The sequence below is a fragment of the Schistocerca cancellata genome, chromosome 1 (genome assembly GCF_023864275.1).
Source record: "Schistocerca cancellata isolate TAMUIC-IGC-003103 chromosome 1, iqSchCanc2.1, whole genome shotgun sequence".
NCBI classification, from domain to species: Eukaryota; Metazoa; Arthropoda; class Insecta; order Orthoptera; family Acrididae; genus Schistocerca; species Schistocerca cancellata.
The window spans coordinates 659,911,541-659,933,719 of NC_064626.1; the positions used below are offsets into that span (position 1 = coordinate 659,911,541).

The 22,179-nt window shown below is 37.3% G+C and overlaps 1 protein-coding gene across 2 annotated transcripts in view; it reads right to left on the reverse strand.

Moving 5' to 3' along the window:
• LOC126183636 (golgin subfamily A member 1) overlaps window positions 1–22,179 on the reverse strand; it is a 143,254-nt gene that overhangs the window by 31,879 nt on the left and 89,196 nt on the right. For both annotated transcript variants that reach the window (XM_049925782.1, XM_049925774.1), the window contains one exon: window positions 2,071–2,179. In XM_049925782.1, coding sequence (XP_049781739.1) covers window positions 2,071–2,179 — 109 coding nt within the window. The remainder of the gene's footprint in view (window positions 1–2,070; window positions 2,180–22,179) is intronic.

The window sequence follows — 22,179 nt, forward strand, 5'->3', positions numbered from 1 at the left end:
TCTCCATGTTCGAACAGCTGTGGTGTTTTGTTTTCATAAGACAAATGATGAAATTATGTTTGAACTCTTCATGGAGTTGTTACAAGTGTTTACTGATTGTAACTCTCCATTCATTGACTTCACACTGTTGCTTATCTAGAAGTTTATTCAATTGACAAAATGATTGCAAAGTTAGTTAGGGAGCATTTAGGTGATACTCCTGTAATGGTCTTTTTTCCAAGAAGGCCCTTGTGGCATCAATTATTGTGGTGTTTCTCCCTTGCAGTTTCAAATTCAGATTGTTCTGTGTTTCAAAGAAGTCTGCAAGGTACACTGGGGAAAACATTGAGCTGTCATCAGTAAATGAATGATGAAGCTCACCTTTCCCTTGACTCACAAGAAATAGCACTACTTCTGACTTCAAACATACAGCCTTCTAAGCACATTGTCCTTCAAAAGCATTGGACTTAAGGATTGGTGTTCAGAACTGAGATCATTACACAAGACTCAGATAAAACGAGTATTCCTAACACTTGGCTTAATTTTATTAATTACACTGATAGCCAATTTCATTGTACTGCTAAGTTTCTCAAGTAAACAAGAGTAAATATGATCAGTTTTTTTTTAATACTTAGGAAGCCAGAACATGAATCTAACATGTCTGGTGCTCCATCAGTACAAATTTCCATATCTCTATCCCAGAACAAACCATTTTCAACCAAAAACTCAGTAATGCCAGAAAATACATAGCAAACTTTTCATGTTGCTTCCAAGTTTTCAGAAAGTAATAGTTCTACCATTATTTGCTTTTTATCCACAAATCAGAAGTGTACTATTAAGTGTCGTCATTGAGCTACATAAGTAGAATCATCACACTGCAAGATAAAAAATAGAGACATTGTCTTTTAAGTAGCTGTTCTTTCACATTCAGGACCATTTCCTCAATCCTACATTGGACACTGTTGGTTGAAAGAGGTGTCTTATCCATTATTCACTATCTTCTCCAATAACAATTCTAGCAGTTTTAAGAATGGAAGGTTTGACTAGTGTCTCATCAATAAATAGATGATGTTCCAGATGCAGAGGTCACAATGAGTCATTACCAAGGACAGTATCACACACAATACACTGTAGAGTTCAACACTGTCTTTTTCACTAAAGATGACTCCATACTTAATATATTCTTCATTACACAATCTTCTTTTTGCAGACTTTTCTCTCATTGTAGAAAACCAATAAAAATACTATTTACTTCTGCAGAGCACAACATGTACCATACTGAGTTAAGAATGCAAAGCACAGACTGAAGAATGTGTTGTGTCAGCAATAACTTGGTGACGCGCAAGTTGCTGTCAACTTTACAACAAATGCACTCACCAACTGTAATAAGGATATCAAATTTTTGACTGCATGATTCTGCTTTCCTCTGAGCTGTCTGCAACTCCCCCCCCCCCCCCCTCCTTATGACTCTGGCCCCCCCTTCCCCCCCAGTCAACCACTGACGTAAAATAATTTTGAAGTGCTATAAATGAAGAAAAAATCTGGGCAGCCAAATTATGACTAAAACATTCCTTCTCCCAAATATAAGGCCAATATTTTACAACTGGCCCCCCCCTCCCAGTCAGTAGTTAAAGGATCATTTTTTCTTTTGGGTGAATAAAATTTTGATGAAAAATGTTAGGGAAGGAGCAGGGTTGGAGGTGTCTTTAGAGATTTCACAGGTTTCTAAAGGGTCGAGAGCTTCTTGGGCGGAAGCTGATTTATCTGTAGCAGAATAACTTAATGTCAAAGTTGTTCAGTCATATCAACTGTATCAGGTAACTGACTATTATGTAGCTCATATGCCAGTCATGTGATGGAACAAGACTTTAATCTGCCCTACCTGAATGATTCACTACACAAGTAATAACTTGGCCCATGGTAACTACTGAAAAAGTGTTGGGAAGGGAGGGTAGGAGAGAAGGGTGAATAACAAATGGAATATTTCAACCAAGTGCAGAGTTGAACAGAAACAAGGCTTTACACAAACCCACACATTACAGATTCAGAAATTTTAAGTCCAAACACAATAATATTGAGCGTTTTACTCACTGTCCACAGCAGATAGCAAATCTGCACATTTACTTTCAAGTTCTGCAATTCTTCTCTCTGCTTCAATTTGATATTCTTTGGCTTTCTCTCTCTCTTCCTCAGCAGATTTCTTAAAAAGGAAGAATGAAAATATATAAAGTCAATTCTGTGTTAGTTTTAATATACTATTAATTTCTTTTCATACAAGCTTCATATGGTACAATGCCTTTTTTGTCAGTATGACAGAAACTAAACCTTCAACAATTATTACATAAAAAACTAGTACACACATGAGGCTAGACAATGATGTATAAAGATGACTAATGATGGCAACAGCAGCAGTGTTAACTGTAACTGCTAGGAAATCATCTAAGCTATACTTGTGGTGACCCTTTTCTTCTAAAATAACAACATTTAATGTCATAATCTTCTGCAGAATATGTCACTTCTTTGGTTATAAACACCACTTTTAACTGCAATTGAACAACAACATTATTCTTAGAATATCAGCAACATCAGGAACCACACATAACCCATTACGCGACAATTAACTAGAGATGACAGTGCACTAGTAATCTCACAATGAATGTGATTGCTAAAAACATAGCAGCATGAAAGAGGTGATGGTTTCTTCAACCACAGTTTCACATATATTTTCAAAAAATGGAAAGAGAGAACAAAAATTGTGCTAACTGATCTACTATTACACAAGCATAGAGATCATGTTAAGACGATCTCTGACTCTGGAGTAGTGAGGTTCAGATTCTCATCATACTGTTTGCAACTGACATTTCTATTTACTTCATATGAAACCCTCAGAAAGTTCCCTGAACATGGTCAAAAGCAATCCCTTCCTTCACCTGTTGTCAGGACTTCAAACCCTGAAGGGTTTGCAGTTGTGATATTGGTCAGTTCTCATGCTGTAGACATCACAAGAAACAACATTTTTATGTTGGTGATTAAATGCTTACAAATAAGGTTCCCAGCTGTACCCAATAAAACTAAAATAAATATAAAAATAAAAGTCACACTCTGCCACCCCTCCCCCAGCCATCTTCCTCTTACGCTTTACAGTTAAATAATGAGGATGTTTGAGACACATTATTAGACTGGATCAGAGAAATCTGATAAGCACTGAAAACCATTCCTCAAACAAAACTGGATTGACTAGGTCATGAGATATTGCCCCTAAGTGTGTGTGTCTGTGTGTGATGTCATCCACTTGTGAAAGGCTTAGAATAGCATTATAATATCAACATCTTTGTTCTTAATTATTCTACTAAGGCTAAGCTATATTCATCAGACACACATGTGGCATAGTAATCTAACTTTACTTATTATTGAAATAATGCATGCTTTCAAAAAATACTGTCACAAGAATGATTATTGCCAGTAAACTTACAACTGACTTTTTGTCTCATACTAATTATATTTTTAATAATCTGCATGTTTCAAAGTTCACAGTCAAGTTTGGGTGTGCCGAGTAGAGGTGGGAGACCTCATTCATCTTTGGGAACTAGTTCACTCATGAGTGGCTCATACTGGGATCTATTCATCTTTCCTCGCTCACTGTTCCATTTTTTTGTTTAATCATGTATTACTGCATATTTAAATCATATTTTAATTTACTTTCAAATGGCCAATAATGTAAATATTATTATTATATATATTAAATATTTTTATAAAAAATAATTCAGTATCTGTTAATTAACATTTCCATTTGTTAATATGTAAGAAATTTAAATAAAATTAAACTGAAGTTGTTTCTAGTAAGCATCAAACCAGTGGCCTTACAATACACTCACTCAGGTAATTGCATCTATGTTGTGTTTATGGAGTTAGTTTGTACTGAGTGATTAGAATTAAAGTGCAGACACTCAAGGAGGTTCTGCATGGGCTGTAATTACTGTATGGCATCAATACTTGGTAGATATGCTAATGTGTTAATGTTGAACCAATTTACGCTGAAAACAAATTAGTTCCACCTGTGACCACCAGGTGCAAATCTGACACTGTATATTGTTTGTACGAAGTGCACACTGGCATCTGACGAGCCCTAACATGAGTGATCAGTATTGCTGTCAAGAAGAGAGGCCATGTGTTTAACCTATTTTATGTGAATGGTAGCAATGTCAGTGCTGCACAGAGAGAATCACTGAGGAGAGGACCAGTGATAGTAAACAGTTTAAAGAAGATAATGAAATAAGAAAGCACGGGGAAGCTTGATGCTGCGTCTGGAAGTTACTGACAAGATTGCTGTTCCCATAACTGACAATGCAGCACATGCCCCAGATAGTGCTAGTGATTGTGCATTGTCACCAGCGTCGTCCCACCCATAGTACACAGTAAAAGTTTTGCAGTCATTTTATACTGGTACCCATATAAAATTCAGAGGTGCAGCAACCAAAATCTCATGAACAGTAGTAATGTTCTGATTTGCTCTTCAGATTCTGGTATGGATCAAAGTTGATGACACGTGGCTGGGCAATATTCTATGGAGTGACAAGGCACATTTTACACTAAGGGTGCATGAATATGTAGAACTGCTGAATTTTGGGTACTTTTAAACCGTGTGTTTGCACTCACTCGTGTGGATTCACAAGTGCTTTTATTCTCAGTCCGTTCTTATTTGTAGAAAATACACCCAGAGGGCCTGCCAAGTGTAACGTTATGTCTGCACGTGATCAAAATGTACTTGTACGGCATATGATTCCTGCTTTGGAGCCGGCCAGTGTGGCCGTGTGGTTCTAGGCGCATCAGTCTGGAACCACGTGACCGCTACGGCTGCAGGTTCGAATCCTGCCTCGGGCATGGATGTGTGTGATGTCCTTAGGTTAGTTAGGTTTAAGTAGTTCTAAGTTCTAGGGGACTGATGACCACAGATGTTAAGTCCCATAATGCTCAGAGCCATTTGAGCCTGCTTTGGAACAGTGCAACTGTGTGCAATCCATTGTTTTCAAGTTAGAGGGAGCAAACAACTGATGTCACTTGCCCATGGAAACATCTGCTTAATGCAAGCTTCAATGAATGTGGTATTTCCAGAAGTTTTCCAGATGCATGGCCTACAAGATCACCTGATCTGAATCCGTGTGCCTTTTGCCTCTGGTGAGATCTAAAAGAATCCATTTACCAGGGACACATTTGTTGTCTACCTCACCAGAAGGTCAGTATATATGAAAATGTTGCTAAGATACCACCAGAACTATGTTGATAAAATAATTTTACAGATGTAGCATCTCATCTCCATCTCCGGTGCTTATATAGAACAAACTGTTTAAGCAGCTGTTAATAATAAAATCAATATTATACCCTTCTCACGTGTTTGACCTTTTCTGATCACATTCTGTGCCTAATCCATTACACATGGAAGCGTTTCTATACAACTTTCTTGTTTTCAGAACACCAGATCTGCACCTGTTTATGAGAATGGGAAGTTTTTTTCCCAAGCATAAATTGGTTCCACATTAACACGTCAGAATATCTATCAAGTTTCACAATGACATGGTAATTAAGCCCACACTGATCTCTGTGAGTAGCTGCACTTTAATTGTAACAACCCAGTACTTGAAAGAGCTCTGAAATATTCCAACTTCAAGGCCAATTTACAGAGTTTTTGAAAATTGCATTGCACTGCTTTAGGAAATTGATGTCAGACCACTGGCCCTCAAATCTATAAGTATGAAGAAACCTAAAATGGTTCAAATGGCTCTAAGCACTATGGGACTTAACATTGGAGGTCATCAGTCCCCTAGACTTAGAACTACTTAAACCTAACCAACCTAAGGACATCACACACATCCATGCCCAAGGCAGGATTTGAACCTGCGACTGCAGCGGCAGGACAGTTCCGGACTGAAGCGCCTAGAACCGCTCAGCCACAGTGGCCAGTTGAAGAAAACTGAAGAGGGCTTATCATAATATACACAAAACTCAAGTGGCATCAGAAATTAAAAAAAAATCATACTAAAAAGATGGTGACCTGAGCAAATTAAACACATTAGAATGAGCTCCAGATAGTCCAATCACCTTTCAAACTCTTCAAATGATTACCAGCCTGTGCCTCATGCACTGAAAAGTGAAAATGGTACAGGGAACTGTCTTGAGAAATTAACTTAATCTCATTTTAAAGTTTTATTTTTTAATAACACACACACACACACACACACACACACACACACACACACACACAAACAAACAAACTATTGTCATTAACAAATATTATTTGTTGCTGCCTGTGGATACTGAAAGGCGTCCACAAAGAAATATAAATCAAAATTTCGAGAACAGTTTAAAACTGAACGAGAGTGGGCTAATGCAATGAATGAAATGATCTACAATTGAACAAAAGGAACTACAACTGAATGAAGAACAATGAAGCTGGAACAAGGAATGGATGGCCACCCAAAACAGAATGAGATGGAGGCAGGAATGAGACTGATCTGAAGTGAACTGTGAACGACCATTTCTTAGAAGTAGTTCCTCAGTCCTTCCATTGAGTTTAGTGAACATTTACCTCACACTCGTTCGTTTGTGAAAGACCCACCTCTAGTACGGTGAGTGCAGATCTCAATTACTCACTGTCTATAAACTAAAATCAAACTGTGAACCAGGAAAGTTTCATGCTGCCAGAACAAGAAAAGGTACAAGCTGCCATTTATAATAGTGTAATTTCATATTGCAAGTTCATCCCTGAGGCATATGCCATGTTCAGCAGATATTCAGATTACATGTAAATAAAAAGGAGTGTCTGACCCCTAAATTTGTTCAAAATGATGTCTCCATCCCTGTTGGTTAAATTATCCAAAATTCTAACTGCCTCCATTATTACACTACCTTCGAAGTTAGACATTTGCACCATGGTGCAGGTATCTTCATATTTTATTTCAAGATCAACTGTAAGCCAGTGCTTAGCAACTGTTCTTTTAGTTACAATATTATGAAAAGGATAGTTGCTACTCACCATATAGCGGAGATGCCGAGTTGCAGATAAGCACAACAAAAAGACTGTCACAAAATAAGCTTTCTGCCAACAAGGCCTTTGTCAAAAAGCCAGGCCAGACTACAAGAATCTGTCAAATACAGCCCAACATGTTTACTAGCATGTCAATGACACATTTGTAGTGAAATGGAGTGGATAAAATTTAAGAATACCTGCAGCATCCCTGCTCAATCAATCACTGTATAAAATTCTCAAAGGAAATGTAGAAATAGGTTCAGTTAAATTTATATCTTGGTTAAGGGAAGAACAGATGGATCATTGAACCACAACATCCACAGAAAGTCCACCCACACCCAACTCTCTTAATGCTAAAAAATCACTAGTCTTCAATTACAAGCCTAATCATAAGAAAAAGCAAGAAAGATTAGGGTTTAACATCTTGTCAACAACGAGGCCATTAGAGATGGAGCACAAGATCGGATTGTTTAAAGAATCGTGAAAGAAATCAGCTTTGTCCTTTCAATGGAACTATTCTGGCATTTGCCTCGAGCAATTTAAGTAAATCACAGAAAACCCAAATCAGGACTATAGGCTAATTGTAGAATATTGGTCTACACAGAACATTCAGTATCACACAGAGAAAGTCTCACCTACGGAATGCAACATCTGACATGTTTTCGATGATGTTAGTTAACTGAAACAAAAAGATAAGTGTGGCTTACAAGTCAATGAGATTCTCTGTAGAAACTGGCATGAAAGAAGATATAGCCAGAATCATAAAACAACCATGTGCTGGCAGAAGATTATGAGAACACTTGGAATACATGGTTCAGAATGTATAGAAACACATGAATAAAACCTAATGGTCAGTTATATTGTTTTAAAGATGATCTAAGTCTGTAAAACCTGGATAATTATGACATATCCTGTGATAAAGAATTTCATACATTTGAGAAACTATTAAACCTGTAAAACAAGATTTTTCATTACACTGTCCTAGAAGTTTAGTGTCTACACCAACCTGTTACTATCTTCAAATTTCATTTTATGATCACATGTGAGAATCCTTCAGTCATTTGTAACTTTGATGTTCATTACATCTTATGAACATCAAACTTACAAATGACTGAAGGATTCTCACATGTGATCATAAAATGAAATTTGAAGATAGTGACAGTTTGGTGTAGACGCTAAACTTCTAGGACAGTATAATGAAAAGATGGTCAAATCAGAATGTTGGTTAATTTAACTAACAGTAATCAAGGCTCTCGTTAAATTAAAGCCTGGGATTCGAAGCTCTTAAATCTCACCAGAAGTCATATCAAGATGCAAGAAACACCTCTTCAGAGAACAAGCAAGAGAGCACCAGGAAACAATCACTGCTGTAAAGACAGCATGTGACATGGCTTGTCATATTCAAAATTTGGTTGAGAGTCCAGATTGCAAGCAACAGAGATCTAGGCTCTACACTCTTAAAGATCACAGGTAGGGAACCTTCTAGACACTGTGAAAAATGCCAATGTTACCTCAGCTGTAACGGTAGAGATTATTGATTTTGCTGAGGGAACTTAAAAATCAAGTTATATTTTGGTTTTCTTTGTGAGAATATATTTAATTTTGTTTGACAAACATATTCTTCAAGAACTTCTAGGGTGACCTGTTGCCAAGGTCATTTCTTAAATATACTTTATAGCCAATGCAAGCAAGAATTTATGATCAAGAACTATCAAAAAATTGCAGTCCCTACACACCAACTTCCTAAAACCATTAAATTAGCAATAAAAATGAATAAAATTTATAATACAGCAATGATGCAATAACAGCACAAACTTCAATCGAACAGAATTAAGGGCATAATTTGGTGCAAGCGACTCAACAAGCTAGCTAGAGACAACAATGATATATAAAAGGTCTCTTCTTTGTAACAGTGTGTATGCTAGAAGATTCAGGTACAACAACTTAAACACTGTAAACTGAGAAGAAATGAAATGTGGTTCTCCAAATTTCATGGGAATTATTTTTCTTTCTTTATTGTTCTTCTATAGTTTTCTTACATTTCTTGAAAAACAAAAAGGGATTTTTTTTAACTCCATGCACTACTGCTTTCAGATTCTACACAACATAAACACTATGTTTTAAAAATGCATCAATTGATGAACCTAACAGTGACTAGGCAATTTAAAACATAATATTAAGAAAAAATAAACACTAAGGCATATATATGTGTGTTTGTAACTTTGTCACTTTCTTTCAAATAAATATTTTGTACAGTTTACAAATATAAATAACATAAAATGAAACAATAAAATTAATTTTTTGCAGTAGAAGACAAGAGTTTATTACCAGAAAGGACACACACACACACACACACACACACACACACACACACACACACACACACAAAAGGCCACTGTTGTCTCCTAGCAATGAGTGCAATAGAGTGAGTGAGCGTGCACACGTGTGTGTGTGTGTGTGTGTGTGTGTGTGTGTGTGTGTGACAACATTTATACTACTTTATAAACATAAAGCATAAAAAGAGGTGCCACAGACACAGTATGGTATACAACATGTAAGTAAATACATGGATATAATTATATATTACTAATAACTGTCAACACAACATATACAGAAGCAATCAGTGCATGAAAATATATAGCTCAGAAAATATAAAAATTGTTCACGTGATTACAACACAGGAAAAGCTTTAAAATCAGATAATAAAGAAAATAAAGTATGTGCAGTGGCTAAACATCTGGTACCTATATGTAATCACAAAAGTATAACTGAAATATGACAACACAATGTAGGATTACAACAAAAAACAGAAAAAGGGAACCTCACAAATGTTTGAGTAGATTTACAGTTGATGTAAATGCATACATTCTGCCTCTCCCCCCTTCCTCAGCATTAAAGAGAGAGAGACTCAAATATGTGTATATTCATGGGCTGTAACAAATATACTTTTCCTATGTGCTTATATTCAGACAGAAGCAAGAGCGTAAAGGATGCTTTGCAACAAAATGTTACAAATAATTTTGTAGCTTCAAATTGGTATTCCAATTTTGACTATACAATTTCTATTGTCCTAGACAAACACATCTACTAACAAAGTTCTTTTCACAATGCTGCATGCCAATCACTTATTTTTAACACGGGAGAAAAACAATCTTACAAGTATACATATTAAACAAGCAACCATTCAGGTTTCTGATGGCATATACGTGACAGAAACATTGTTTTTCATTACAATGCAAATACAACTGACCCCCCACAGTTACACACAGAATTATGACTGGTGAGACATGTTATTTGATGAGAGTATTTGATAAGTCAGGGTAGCAGTGTCAAGCATTACATTTCACTTAGGAAGTGCTACCACTGTTCAGCCCACTTCTGTCTTCCAAAGTTGCAAAATTATTCTCTCCTTAACTGTTGTGAATTATTAAAGACAAAAATTAAATCATATTTTTGTACATAATAAATGACGAAGAGCAGAAAACTTGTTTCTAGTGATTATGCAGGCAACAACATCACACGATATAAAGTGCATGTCTCTGAAGTCAGATCAGATGATGACTAAAAATCAATACAAGATTTATTTTAAGCTATTGAGAGCACAATCAGGACTTGTATATAATATCAAAACAGATCTTAAATGACACTAAGGTCAATGTTGACTGATTAAAAATAAATATTTCTCCCTTCAAATTTATGCCTCCTGAAACAAAAATGAAATGGTTTATCAACATTTCCCATGTTAAAAAAAGTTTGGAAGGTAGGAGACGAGATACTGGCAGAAGTAAAGCTGTGAGTACCGGACGTGAGTCGTGCTTCGGTAGCTCAGATGGTAGAGCACTTGCCCGCAAAAGGCAAAGGTCCCGAGTTCGAGTCTCGGTCGGGCACACAGTTTTAATCTGCCAGGAAGTTTCATATTAGCGCATACTCCACTGCAGAGTGAAAATTTCATTCTGGAAATTTCCCATGTTGTTTCCAAGCATTCCGTAAAAAGATAAAAATAAACTGTTTGAACTACACACTCCTTCCTCAGAAACTACAGGCATTTCATCACAAGCAGCTTCTTGACATACAGGATTTCTGAAACAGACATTTGTTCCTGGGAAAGTAAGTATGAATAAGAGAGGGAAAATGGAAATCAAACACTAAATGAGCCTTATAGTTTCTTCACTTGTTCCATTTTCTCATCTCTCTAAGTAACAGTATTTTGTTAATTCCTTAGTACATTTTAAAACTCATACTGCTTTATAAAAACAGTTTCTTTTTTTACACATCTGGAATATCTCTTAACATTGCATTTTGGATGATCATATTGTTTCTGATAAAACTGTCAAGAGTCTCCTTTACTCCTTCTCACACCAGATGATAGGTAAGACTGAAAACTTGCAATTCCTTAATCTTTTTGGCACTGTTGTCAACTGTACTCAACGTGTTTATTTGACACGTACTGCTGTTTTATGTCTACTAGCTAGCCTTACAGGTACTAGCTATTTTCTTTTGATTTTGAATAGTCATATTAGGATTTGATAGGGCGGTTTACCAGTTCTTTGGTACTTCCTCCTGAAGGTCATAACCTGGTAATTTACAAAGTAAAAATGGTCTATGTGCTTTCTGTGTCTGATCTGACAAATGTATACAGCTTTGAGGGAAATGTAACTTCAGTATTCCACATATGGACAGGCACTGTCAAATTGAAGTACAGGCCATTTCAAAAAAGGTTCATCCAATTTCACAAGACTATACCTTGTACATGAATGAAGGTAGAAATTTGGAATGAATTTTAACTCGTGCATAAGACCAAAAAGTCTTTATTTTCAAAAGAACCATTCACTTTTACAAGTGTATATAATTTACATGGGTGCATGTACAACCTTGGGATATTTTTTACAATTACATTCAAGAGCAAAGTTTTCATTTACCTTTCAACAAATATTCAGTGTGCCCTCCACTGGAAGCAAAACAAAAGGCAGACGATAGTCAAACTAATCTCATACTTTTGGGACCAAGTCTACAGTTACTGCATTCACTGCTGTTGCTGTAAGGCATTGCAGTTCACTTAAAGTAGTCGGTTGGAAGGGGAACCACGGACATGGAATCTTCCAAAAACCCAACAAAAATTACATACCATGAGATCATGTGACTTTGGATGCCAATAGTGCAATGCAAAATTGCCCCCTATGGTTAATCCATGGCTGAGGTAGCTCACTGTTAAGAAATGCTCTTACATGCAGGTGCCAGTGTAGTAGTCCTTCAGTCTATTGAAAAATGAGGTTTTTATACAGGTTCTCACAACTGTGGAAATAGTCAAATCTTCCAACATATCCAGGTACAGGATTCCTATAAGCACCTTTGCACAACAGAGAAAAAAGAAGGGGTCATACTACACACTGTAGTTCCTCACAATCATGAAATGTTTGTAACAACTGAATTTGTATGTTTTGAAAAACACACACTGCCTCAAAACATGCTACCAGAGATACGTGGAATGGATAACTCTCAAGGGTTACAATGAGTAGATTTCTATGGCCCACACAACAAAAAACTGTTGAATGCACTCTACACCTTGAATGAGCACAGAGGTGACCTGTGGATTTCCCCTTACATAAACAATCACTGACTTTAATTTGCTTGTACCACCACCAAAGGTTTTGAGCTGTAGGAGGTACAGCACCATTCTCCTGACAGAAATCATGCCACACAGTAGTAACCGAATTGCTTGCTGCCATCTCGACTAGATGCCTACTGGGTAATGAACTAGTGAGCAAGATGCCATTACTGGCAACCATATAAACCAATAACTTGCAATTGATGCCGCCAAGGTGAACTAATAGTTTCAATGTGCAAGTTAAAATTCACCACAAGTTTCTATTTTCATTTGTCTTGTGAAAATAGATGAATCTTTTTGAAACACACACTACTGTACCAGAAATGTTCAAGAAGAAGCATATATTCCCCCCCCCCCCCTGAAGTAATGGTTGTCATTGAGAGTACATATACAGCGTTTGAGACTATTATATATATATTCAATAAAATCTCACCCCCCTGGAATATTACGTTTTTCTAGCAGATGCCTCTCAAACACATGTAAGAACATGATACAACAGATACAGTTCATCTGGTTTCTGGTGTGTTGTACTGTATGTATGACAATTATCGTGATACAATCTCCGAGTTACGGTGCTTAGTTTTTGTCTTTTACATCTACATCTATACTGAACAACTCACATTATGGTGTGTAGCATTGGTTACTTTATGTGGCACCCACTGATATTTTCACAATCACACCATGATGCACCTCACCTGTCCTATAGTATCTGCAATAGGAACAAGATGAACATCTCCAAGATCCTACTACGTACACAAGGCTGGCAAAAATTGGGAATTGACAGCAGTGAGATTTTCTGAGTAAATCCAAGTGTATATTGAAAGATTATGCTCATGGGAAATGTCGGTGGTGAATTTGTTGCAGTAGGCACGAAAATTCAAATCTGTGAAGATAGAAATTGAAGCTGCATGCAAGACTAAGCTAGTATCACCATCAACAGTCTATATAAACTTATAATTAGATCCTTCTACCAAACATTGGACTCACCCTCACATGCAACTGAAGACTTTAGAGAAAACCTCAGCTAGCTAGTACATGGGTTCTCCAATCATACTGTCATCACTGGAGGCAACTTCAAGGGCCAAAAATCAACTGCAAAAATTACTGTTTTGTAAGTAGCATGACAGATATCCTGCAAACCAATACCATATGCTCCCTCTGAAAACTTCTTAAACAGATAGTTCCAAGGGGCATTCATGACAGGAACATACTACATCTAATGGCAACAAAGAAACCTGATCTGTTCGAGGAAGTCCACACTGAAACTGGCATTGGTGACCTTGAGGAAGTTGAAGATAACACAGGATATGAAACTGAGATTACCAAAACAAAGCTAGAAATGATACAATTCACTTTCACAAAGGAGAATACAGGAGTACCATCCTGCTTTAATTCTGAAATTATTGCAAAGACGTGTAATACAGATATTAGAGCCAGTGGTGGCAGGAAACGCTAAAGTTGGTAAAACAACAAGGCTCAGGACCCAATGGAATTCTTATCACGTTTGATACAGAATTTGCAGTGGGGTTAGCCTCTCTTTTAAACATTGTATGCCATACTTAGATCTGCTAAACAATAAACTATGCCTAGTACCTGGAAGACTGTACAAGTCACATCCATCTACAAGAAGAGCAGCGGAAGTGATCTACAAAATAATCATCCACGTATCATTGATATTCATCTGTTGTAGACTCTTGGGACATATTCGGAGCTCGCTAGTAGAGAGATCTTGAACAAAATGACCTTCTTAGTGTCAATCAATCTAGATGCCAAAAATATTTGTCCAGCAGAACTCAAATCGTGCTTTTCTCACGTGACATCCTGAAGGTTATGAATAGAGGCAGTCCAGTGCACAAAGTAATCTTGACTTCTAAAAAGCATTTGATTCAGTATCATAAAATTCTTATTATAGAAGGTACAATTACAAGGGGAACCAAACAAAATTTGTGACTGGACTGAGGAGTTTTTGGTAGGGAGGACGCTGCATTTTAGCACAGAAGTTACTTTAGGTGTACCCTAGAAAAGTGTATTGGGAACCTTGTTGTCCATAATATATGTCAGTCACCTGGCTGAAAATACTGACAGTAGCTTCAGGCTTTTTACAGATGATGCAGTTATCTATAATTAAGAAATAACTGAAAAAGGCTGTACAAATAGTCAGTCAGATCCATATAAGATTTTGAGGAGGAGCAAAGACTGGCAACTTACATTAAATGTTGAGAAATGTAAACTTGGGTACTTCACAAAATGCAGAAGAAATAACTTACAATTACAAACATCAATGACACACAACTGGTATCTTATCAGCTCATACAAAACCTGAGTGTAATAATTTGTGAGGATATGAAAGGAAATTAACACGCTGGATAAGTATAGTTAAAGCAAGTGGAAGACTTTGGTTCATTGCTGGACACTGGGAAAATGCAAATGGTCTACAAGTTATAAACCCTCATGCAACCCATTGTAGAATATTCGCCAGTAGTGTAGGACTCTTATCAGCCAGCAGTAATGGGAGATGTTCAATGTAAACAAAGAAGGGTAGAATGAATGATTGCAATCCCCAGAAGAGCACTGACCGAAATTCTGAAAAACCTGAACTGGCAGATGGCTGAAGATAGGAATCATCTATCACGCAAAAGCTCAGTTACAAAATTTGAAGAACCAGTGTTAAATGAGGAATCTATGAATACATTACATTTTTCTATGTACCACTCTCACTGGAACTGTGAAGACAAGATGTGACTAATTACATCATGCACAGACATTTAAGCTGTCATTCTTTACACGCTACATAAACAAATGGATTGGGAGGTTGGCACAATATTCTGCACGTTCATATTTCTTCACTAGACGACAGTGCAGAAATGTTGTGAATGCCTCCCACAAGTCAAGGGGCACTGAATCAACCTGGGAAGTGCTATTCACTGCTTTCTGGCTCTCCTTGACAAATACATGGAAAAAAAATATATATATATATATATATATAATAATAATAATAATATATATATAAAAATAAAAAAAATATACAAACAACCTTTGCATCATGTTTCTTTTGATCCTCCTTATCTCTGGTAGTAATTCTACTTCATAAGGATTCCAGATTGTTGAGCAGTCTTCAGGAATCACTTTTTGAAGGTTTCTGTAAGCTCTCTCTTCCTCGAGTGATCCTCATTTGCTTAAGATTCTTCAAATGAATCTGTCAGGTGGCCTGTCTTTCTTACAACTAATTTTATGTTGTCATCCCACTTTAAATAGCTGCAGCCACATACTCCCACATTAGATACTCTTTATTGTGATTGATCACCATCTGTGTAGACAAATAATAATGGGATGTTTCTGCCTCTTATGTGTGATAACCTTCATCCGTTTGTGTGGAGGATCAACTGCCAACTCCCGTATCAAGTGTTGAATCTTGCAGGACTGTGCACAATGTGCTACAATTTTCAAGCACTGTATATTATCTGTGCACACAGTGTCATTTTAGAACAACACTGTGGAGCTTCCAATGTTATCCACCTAGTCATTTATGTATACTGTGAATAATGACAGTTATATAACACTCCTTGGGGAACACCACAAGCTACTTTCACACCTTATGATTTCTTCCCATAAAAACTGTGTGCTGAGCACCATTTGCTAGAAAGCCTTCAATCAAATTATAAAGTTGGTTCAATATTCCGTAAGTTCATCTCTCTTCTCTGGAAGACTGTGCAGGGATGTACCAAATATCTTCCAGAAGCCAAGGGATACTGAATCAACCTAGGCAGATCACTGTCGTCTGGATGTCACAAACACACACAACATCCTAGCTTCCCAGGATCACTGTTTAGGAACTTTATCTAGAGCAGATTTTTGAGCTCCAAAAATCTGAAAAGACATAAGCCTGAAATATTACTCAAAACAAGACCAACAGTGATATAGATCTATAGTTAAAGCTGTTTGTATGACAACCTTCATTCAAAATGAAAATTATTTTCCTCATAACTTTGAACACCTCACCTCATTGCTTTGACATTGTAACTGAACATATGCTGGAAGAGGTTCAATTTCTTATACAGAGTCAGTTTCCATTCAGTCTTACATGTATCCGATCAGATTCAGATCCCTTTCCTAGACTGAACTATTTTACAACATTTTCTGATCAGGTAGCTCATTTTACGTAATTTTGTGTTTGAGTGGTGATTGCAAAAAGTCACTGTACTATTACATTTTTCAGAGAAACAATTTCATAAAACTGAAGTAAAAAATTTGGCTTTCTTTCTAAGTGCTTTAGTTTTGTTGCTAGTAATATCAATGAGTGACTGAGTAGATGACTGATCTATTTATTGACCTTATGTATGAAGAAAACTTCCAATACGTCACCTTATGGTCAGTTTGCATTTGTTCTGCATTTGTTTGTCAACAAAGCTTTGGCTTCACTGAAGCATTTGCTGAAGGTCTCTACTTACATGGAAACTATATAACAAGGCTACTGAATTACAGCAAGTCTTTACCATTCCTCACAACCATCTTAACGATATGTATACTTCAGGCACACTGTAAAACACTCTTGACCATTATCCATTAACATTCCACATTTTCAGTCTCTGAGATCAGCATTTTATGTTAACCGCTCAAGTAAATTTCAACCATTTCTTGTTACAATCACTAACAGAAATATTTTGAAACCTTTTATGACAGTCATTTCAGCAACAGTAGTAACTGATGCTATAAGAACTATATGGTCACTGTTTCACACCTCCCATTAACTAAACAAACAGTTCAGGCCTATTTGCAATCTGAAATTCTAAGCTATGTAATTACATTAATCTCCCAGTCTATAGCTGGCAAGGTGAAATTTCCCCCTAATGCCACAGCATGAGAAAGGAAATTTGTGTGTGACATTCTTAATAGCTCCTGATCCAAACGGCATATAAAGTGTCGACTAACATATTACCAACCTTTGATGCTAACCTTCACCCAAATTATTTCACAGCTGACATCTGAAACACCCTCATCAGATTGATAGAATTCCTTACAGTTACAAATATGCTGCAACCACTGCTGTCTGCTATTTTGTAGCAATTTGTATTCTAAAGAGAATTTAAAATTGCAATTCTTTTCGCTTCTCATTTCAGCCAACTTTCTGCTCCTAACACTATGTGGGTATTTGTTACTGTTCATAATTAAGATCAGTACTGGGACCTTATCAGTTAACTAGTTCTTATTTTTAACTGCAGAGACAAGTCTTCCTCTGTACGATAAATGTGATCAATTTAATTCCCTGTTCTGAATCATCATTTCTTTTTCTTGAGCTTCTTCCCCACATCAGTGCAGGGTCACAATGATCATTAATGGATTTGGCACAGTTAGTTAAAGAGATGTCCAGATGCCCTTCCTGTCATCACCCTGTTACCCCCCGGGATGGAAAATGTTACGCCAAATTAGCACATGAAGTGTTATTTAGGTGAAAGTGAGAGTAATTTTGTGAATTAACTGAGGTGGCAGGGCTTGGATATCAGTCTGGTTTTCACCTAGTGGGATATGAGAAACCATGTGGAAATCACGTCTAGACTAGATGGCATGCCAACTCTCATTGTTACGCCCCCAGGTTGATTTGATCCAGGGTAAGTGCATCTTTCCATCCTGGAAGTGGCGCTGTAAAATGTACAGTTATCTGGGAGGGACATTTATTCCCCACTCTGAAGATAGCACATAACTGATAATTGGGCCTATTCAGAACTTTCTAACCTCAATAACCGAGTTGTACATATCATACATTCTGCTACTCAAGTAGTTGCTACGTATGTGTAACACATACCTGACATACTGATGGTGCCCTACAATTCTCCACCTGATAGAGGTTGAGACATCCCACTGAGCTTTTTGCAGACTCATATGTGCCTATGGTTTAAGCCTTCCACCTGCCTCCAAACCAGAACTGAGATGGGCAATAGCCACTGGAACAATCTCATCCACATGTGTGATGAAACACTCTAGAAAACTCAATAAATGAATACTGGCTATTACCTGCTTACCAATTAACTATGGATTCAAAGTCAAGTAACAATGTAGAAAATATTTTTGAAATGCAATAGTGCTTCCTTTTTTCAATGCCACATTTTTAAGCTGACTGATAAGCTGTCAGAAGTAGATCGAAGGCCCCAAACCACCTACAAATGCACAGTTAAGTACATATTAGTTTTAGTTCAAAATCTCTCTAGAAGTTTGACGACAAATATGTTCTTGCCTACTACTCCATTTGAAAGCAATATTTTATCTGCAGACTCTAAAAGTAACCCCAAAAAATTCTGTTCGTATGTAAAATCCATGAACGCTACAAATAATTCAATACCTTCTCTTGCTGACAGTACGGGTAATGTAACGGATGATGGTAAACAGAAAGCTGAAATTCTAAACCTAGCTTTCAAAAACACGTTTATGGTAGAAGACTGCAGCACCATTCCCCCTTTCAATTATCGAACAAATGCAAGGATGACTGACATAGTGTTTAGTGTATCTGGGGTTGTAAAACAGTTAAGACCCTTAGACGCCAGGAAGGCATCTGACCCAGACGGTTTCTCCATAACATATAGCACCATTCTTGTCCATCATCTATCAGGGATCACTAGAACAGCGGAAAGTTCCATGCGACTGTAAGGAGGCCCAAGTCATAAAATCTATAAAAAGGATAGAAAATCGGATGCACATTATTACTGGCCAATTTCACTGACATTGATTTGTTGTAGAATCGTGGAACATATTTTGTGTTCAGACATAATGACCTTTATAGACTCTGAGAAGCTCATCTGCAGTAAAACCAGCACCGTTTTAGAAAACAGTGGTCATGCGAGACACAGTTGGCCCTCTTTCTGCATGATATACAACAGGCTCTAGATACTGGCTCCCAGGTTGATGCCATATTCCTCAACTTTCGAAAGGCGTTGAACTCAGTTCCACACTGTCACTTGCTCCAAAAAGAGCGCACTTACGACCTATCCAACGACATATGCAGTTGTATAGAAGGTTTTTAACAGACAGGGTGTATACGTGGACAAGGAAAAAAAATTCCCGGATTTCCCGGTTACAAATACGCTTTCTCCCGGGTTAAAATACACTTTTTCTGTGTTAAGTGAAAGTATGCTCTTCCTCAGCACTGTAAAACTCGTCAATCCTTTGAATGTTTATGGTTTTATATACCAATGTAGAATTTTACGGCACTTTAGAAAACGAAACTCAGGGGGGGAAAACAAGTTTTGAAAGACCTTTGATGTGCAGCAACACGTACGCTGCATATTTTCGTATTACGAAGGTATAAATCTGAATTCCAGCAAACACAGCATGTCACTTTCTGAAGCATTGAAATCGAGATTGTGATTCTCTTTTGTAAGCCAGTCATAGCTCGTGTCACGTGATCTCGCCAGCTGATGACAGCAAGAGACACGTGATGCAGTCAGTCAATAGCAAGATCACTCTTAAGTAGCACGAACACACAAGTAAGGAAAGTTAATGGTTTACATTAATATACATAGCATTCACATAAGAAAATTAATAAGCTGCAAGAGAAGCTAAGCTTCCACATATAATTTTGATCTTTTTTGCGCATGTTACACTTTAAGATGAATCACACAAATGTACCAGTAACTTTTTAACAGCGATGTAAATGTCTGATCTTCTGGGCTCGAAATTCTTCTAAATGGTCATCCTCAAAGAATTGATTTTTAAATGAGAGTCAAATGCTTTGTGATTTAAGAAATTCATCTTGTGTAAACGAAAATTTACTTTGAATGTAACGCTTTTCAAACCACGAATCGCAATATTTTTGGGCGACCTGTTGCCAGAGAGCGCCAGATAACGGGCGTCACCGCACTTGCGTAGCTACGATGACGCAGGAAATCCAATGTTCCTACATGTAAAACATTAAAAGATCATACATTATGAGATAAAAGAAACAAGACATCAGAGGATACTTCAAAAAGAACATCGGAATTTTGTGAACCGTGCTAAAATGCATAACTCGGCTTAAAGTGCACATTCGTATGTCCAGATTCGGATGAAAATTTTCTTGGAGTACCAGTACTGTATTATCTCATGTTTGGTTGTTTATTATTGCATGTCGTCATACTTGCATGTGAAATGCAGCGAAAAGTGGAAACTAGCCAACAGTGTGAAATTAAACACTTTGTTTCAAATAAATTGACTGCCTCAGCAGATAAGATTTAATAAAAGCCAAATCTCTTTAGCAAACCAACAAAAATAACTTCATTGTTCTGCAAGTCGATTAATGCTTGACTGTCAGAATGGTGGACATAAAATCTTAAACTAATAACATATTTTAGCCTTCCGTAATTATCCAAACGTATTATAATTCATTTGCTAGCTCCCGGCCACAAAAATCCATTTTGTTTTCATTTAATGTGAGAGCAAGAAACAAGGAGGAAACAAAAAGAACCACTGAACCTAAACAGAGGTCACGTGGAGACGACGCACCTCCCCACCACAACTCAGACTGCTCTGTGCATCAGCCCCGGATCTACGATATTTCCAAACCGGGACAATACTAGGTAGTGGCACCCAGCCACACTTCTGTAACCAGAAGCAACTGCGCATGCCCAAGGGCCCACCAGTAACTGCTCAAACGAATCTAATTTAAACAGTTTCACGTCACACTCATCGGAGGCAATTTGTTGTTAAGAACCATTGCACAGTCTTTCTAAAGCATCTGACACACTTTGCTGTTGGCACATGCTCATCTGAGCACTGTGTTTAGTTGTTGTATATGGCGCATTTCCTTTGCAACTTAAGTTTCATTTCCGTTTTCTTTTTCTCTCTCGTTCATGTTTTATTGCTGCAGAATTATACTGCAGTAGCGGGATACGGTAATATCCTTTGTTTGAGTATCGGTTCTTACCAGCCAAAATCACAAAAATTTAACTGAATACTACAACAATGAAAAATTACCGGAATTCTAAACAATTCCCGGGCTTTTCCCAGATGAAAAAATTCCCACTTTTTCCCGAATCTCCCGGTTGTCCCGGGTCGTATACACCCTGACAGACTAAGACCGGTATGTCATATTGAATGGGGAGACTTCAACAGAAACAAGCATAACATCACGTGTGCCCCAGGGCAGCGTAATAGGTCTGCTGATTTTTACGATTTGCATAAACGATCAGGTTGATGGTATTGACAGCGGCATCAGACTGTTTGCCAAGATGCTCTAGTATACAGGAAAGTAGTATCACACGAAAGTTGTGAACAAATCAATGAGGATTTGCAGAAAATAAATGCATGGTATAATGACTGGCAGTATAGCAATATTAGTAAGTGTAACCTACTGCGTACAACAAAGCGAAAAATCCCCATTAATGTACAAGTACAAAATAAATTCCCAGTCTTTGGAAGTGGTAACATCTGTCAAGTATATGGATGTGACTATTCGAAGTGCTCTCAAATGGAACAGTCAGATTACACAAGTAACGGATAAGGTGAACTCTAGATTACAGTTCATTGGTAGAATCCTGAAGCGATGCAGACCTTCAGCAAAGGAAATTGCTTACAATACTTTAGATTGTCCAGTCTTAGAGTACTG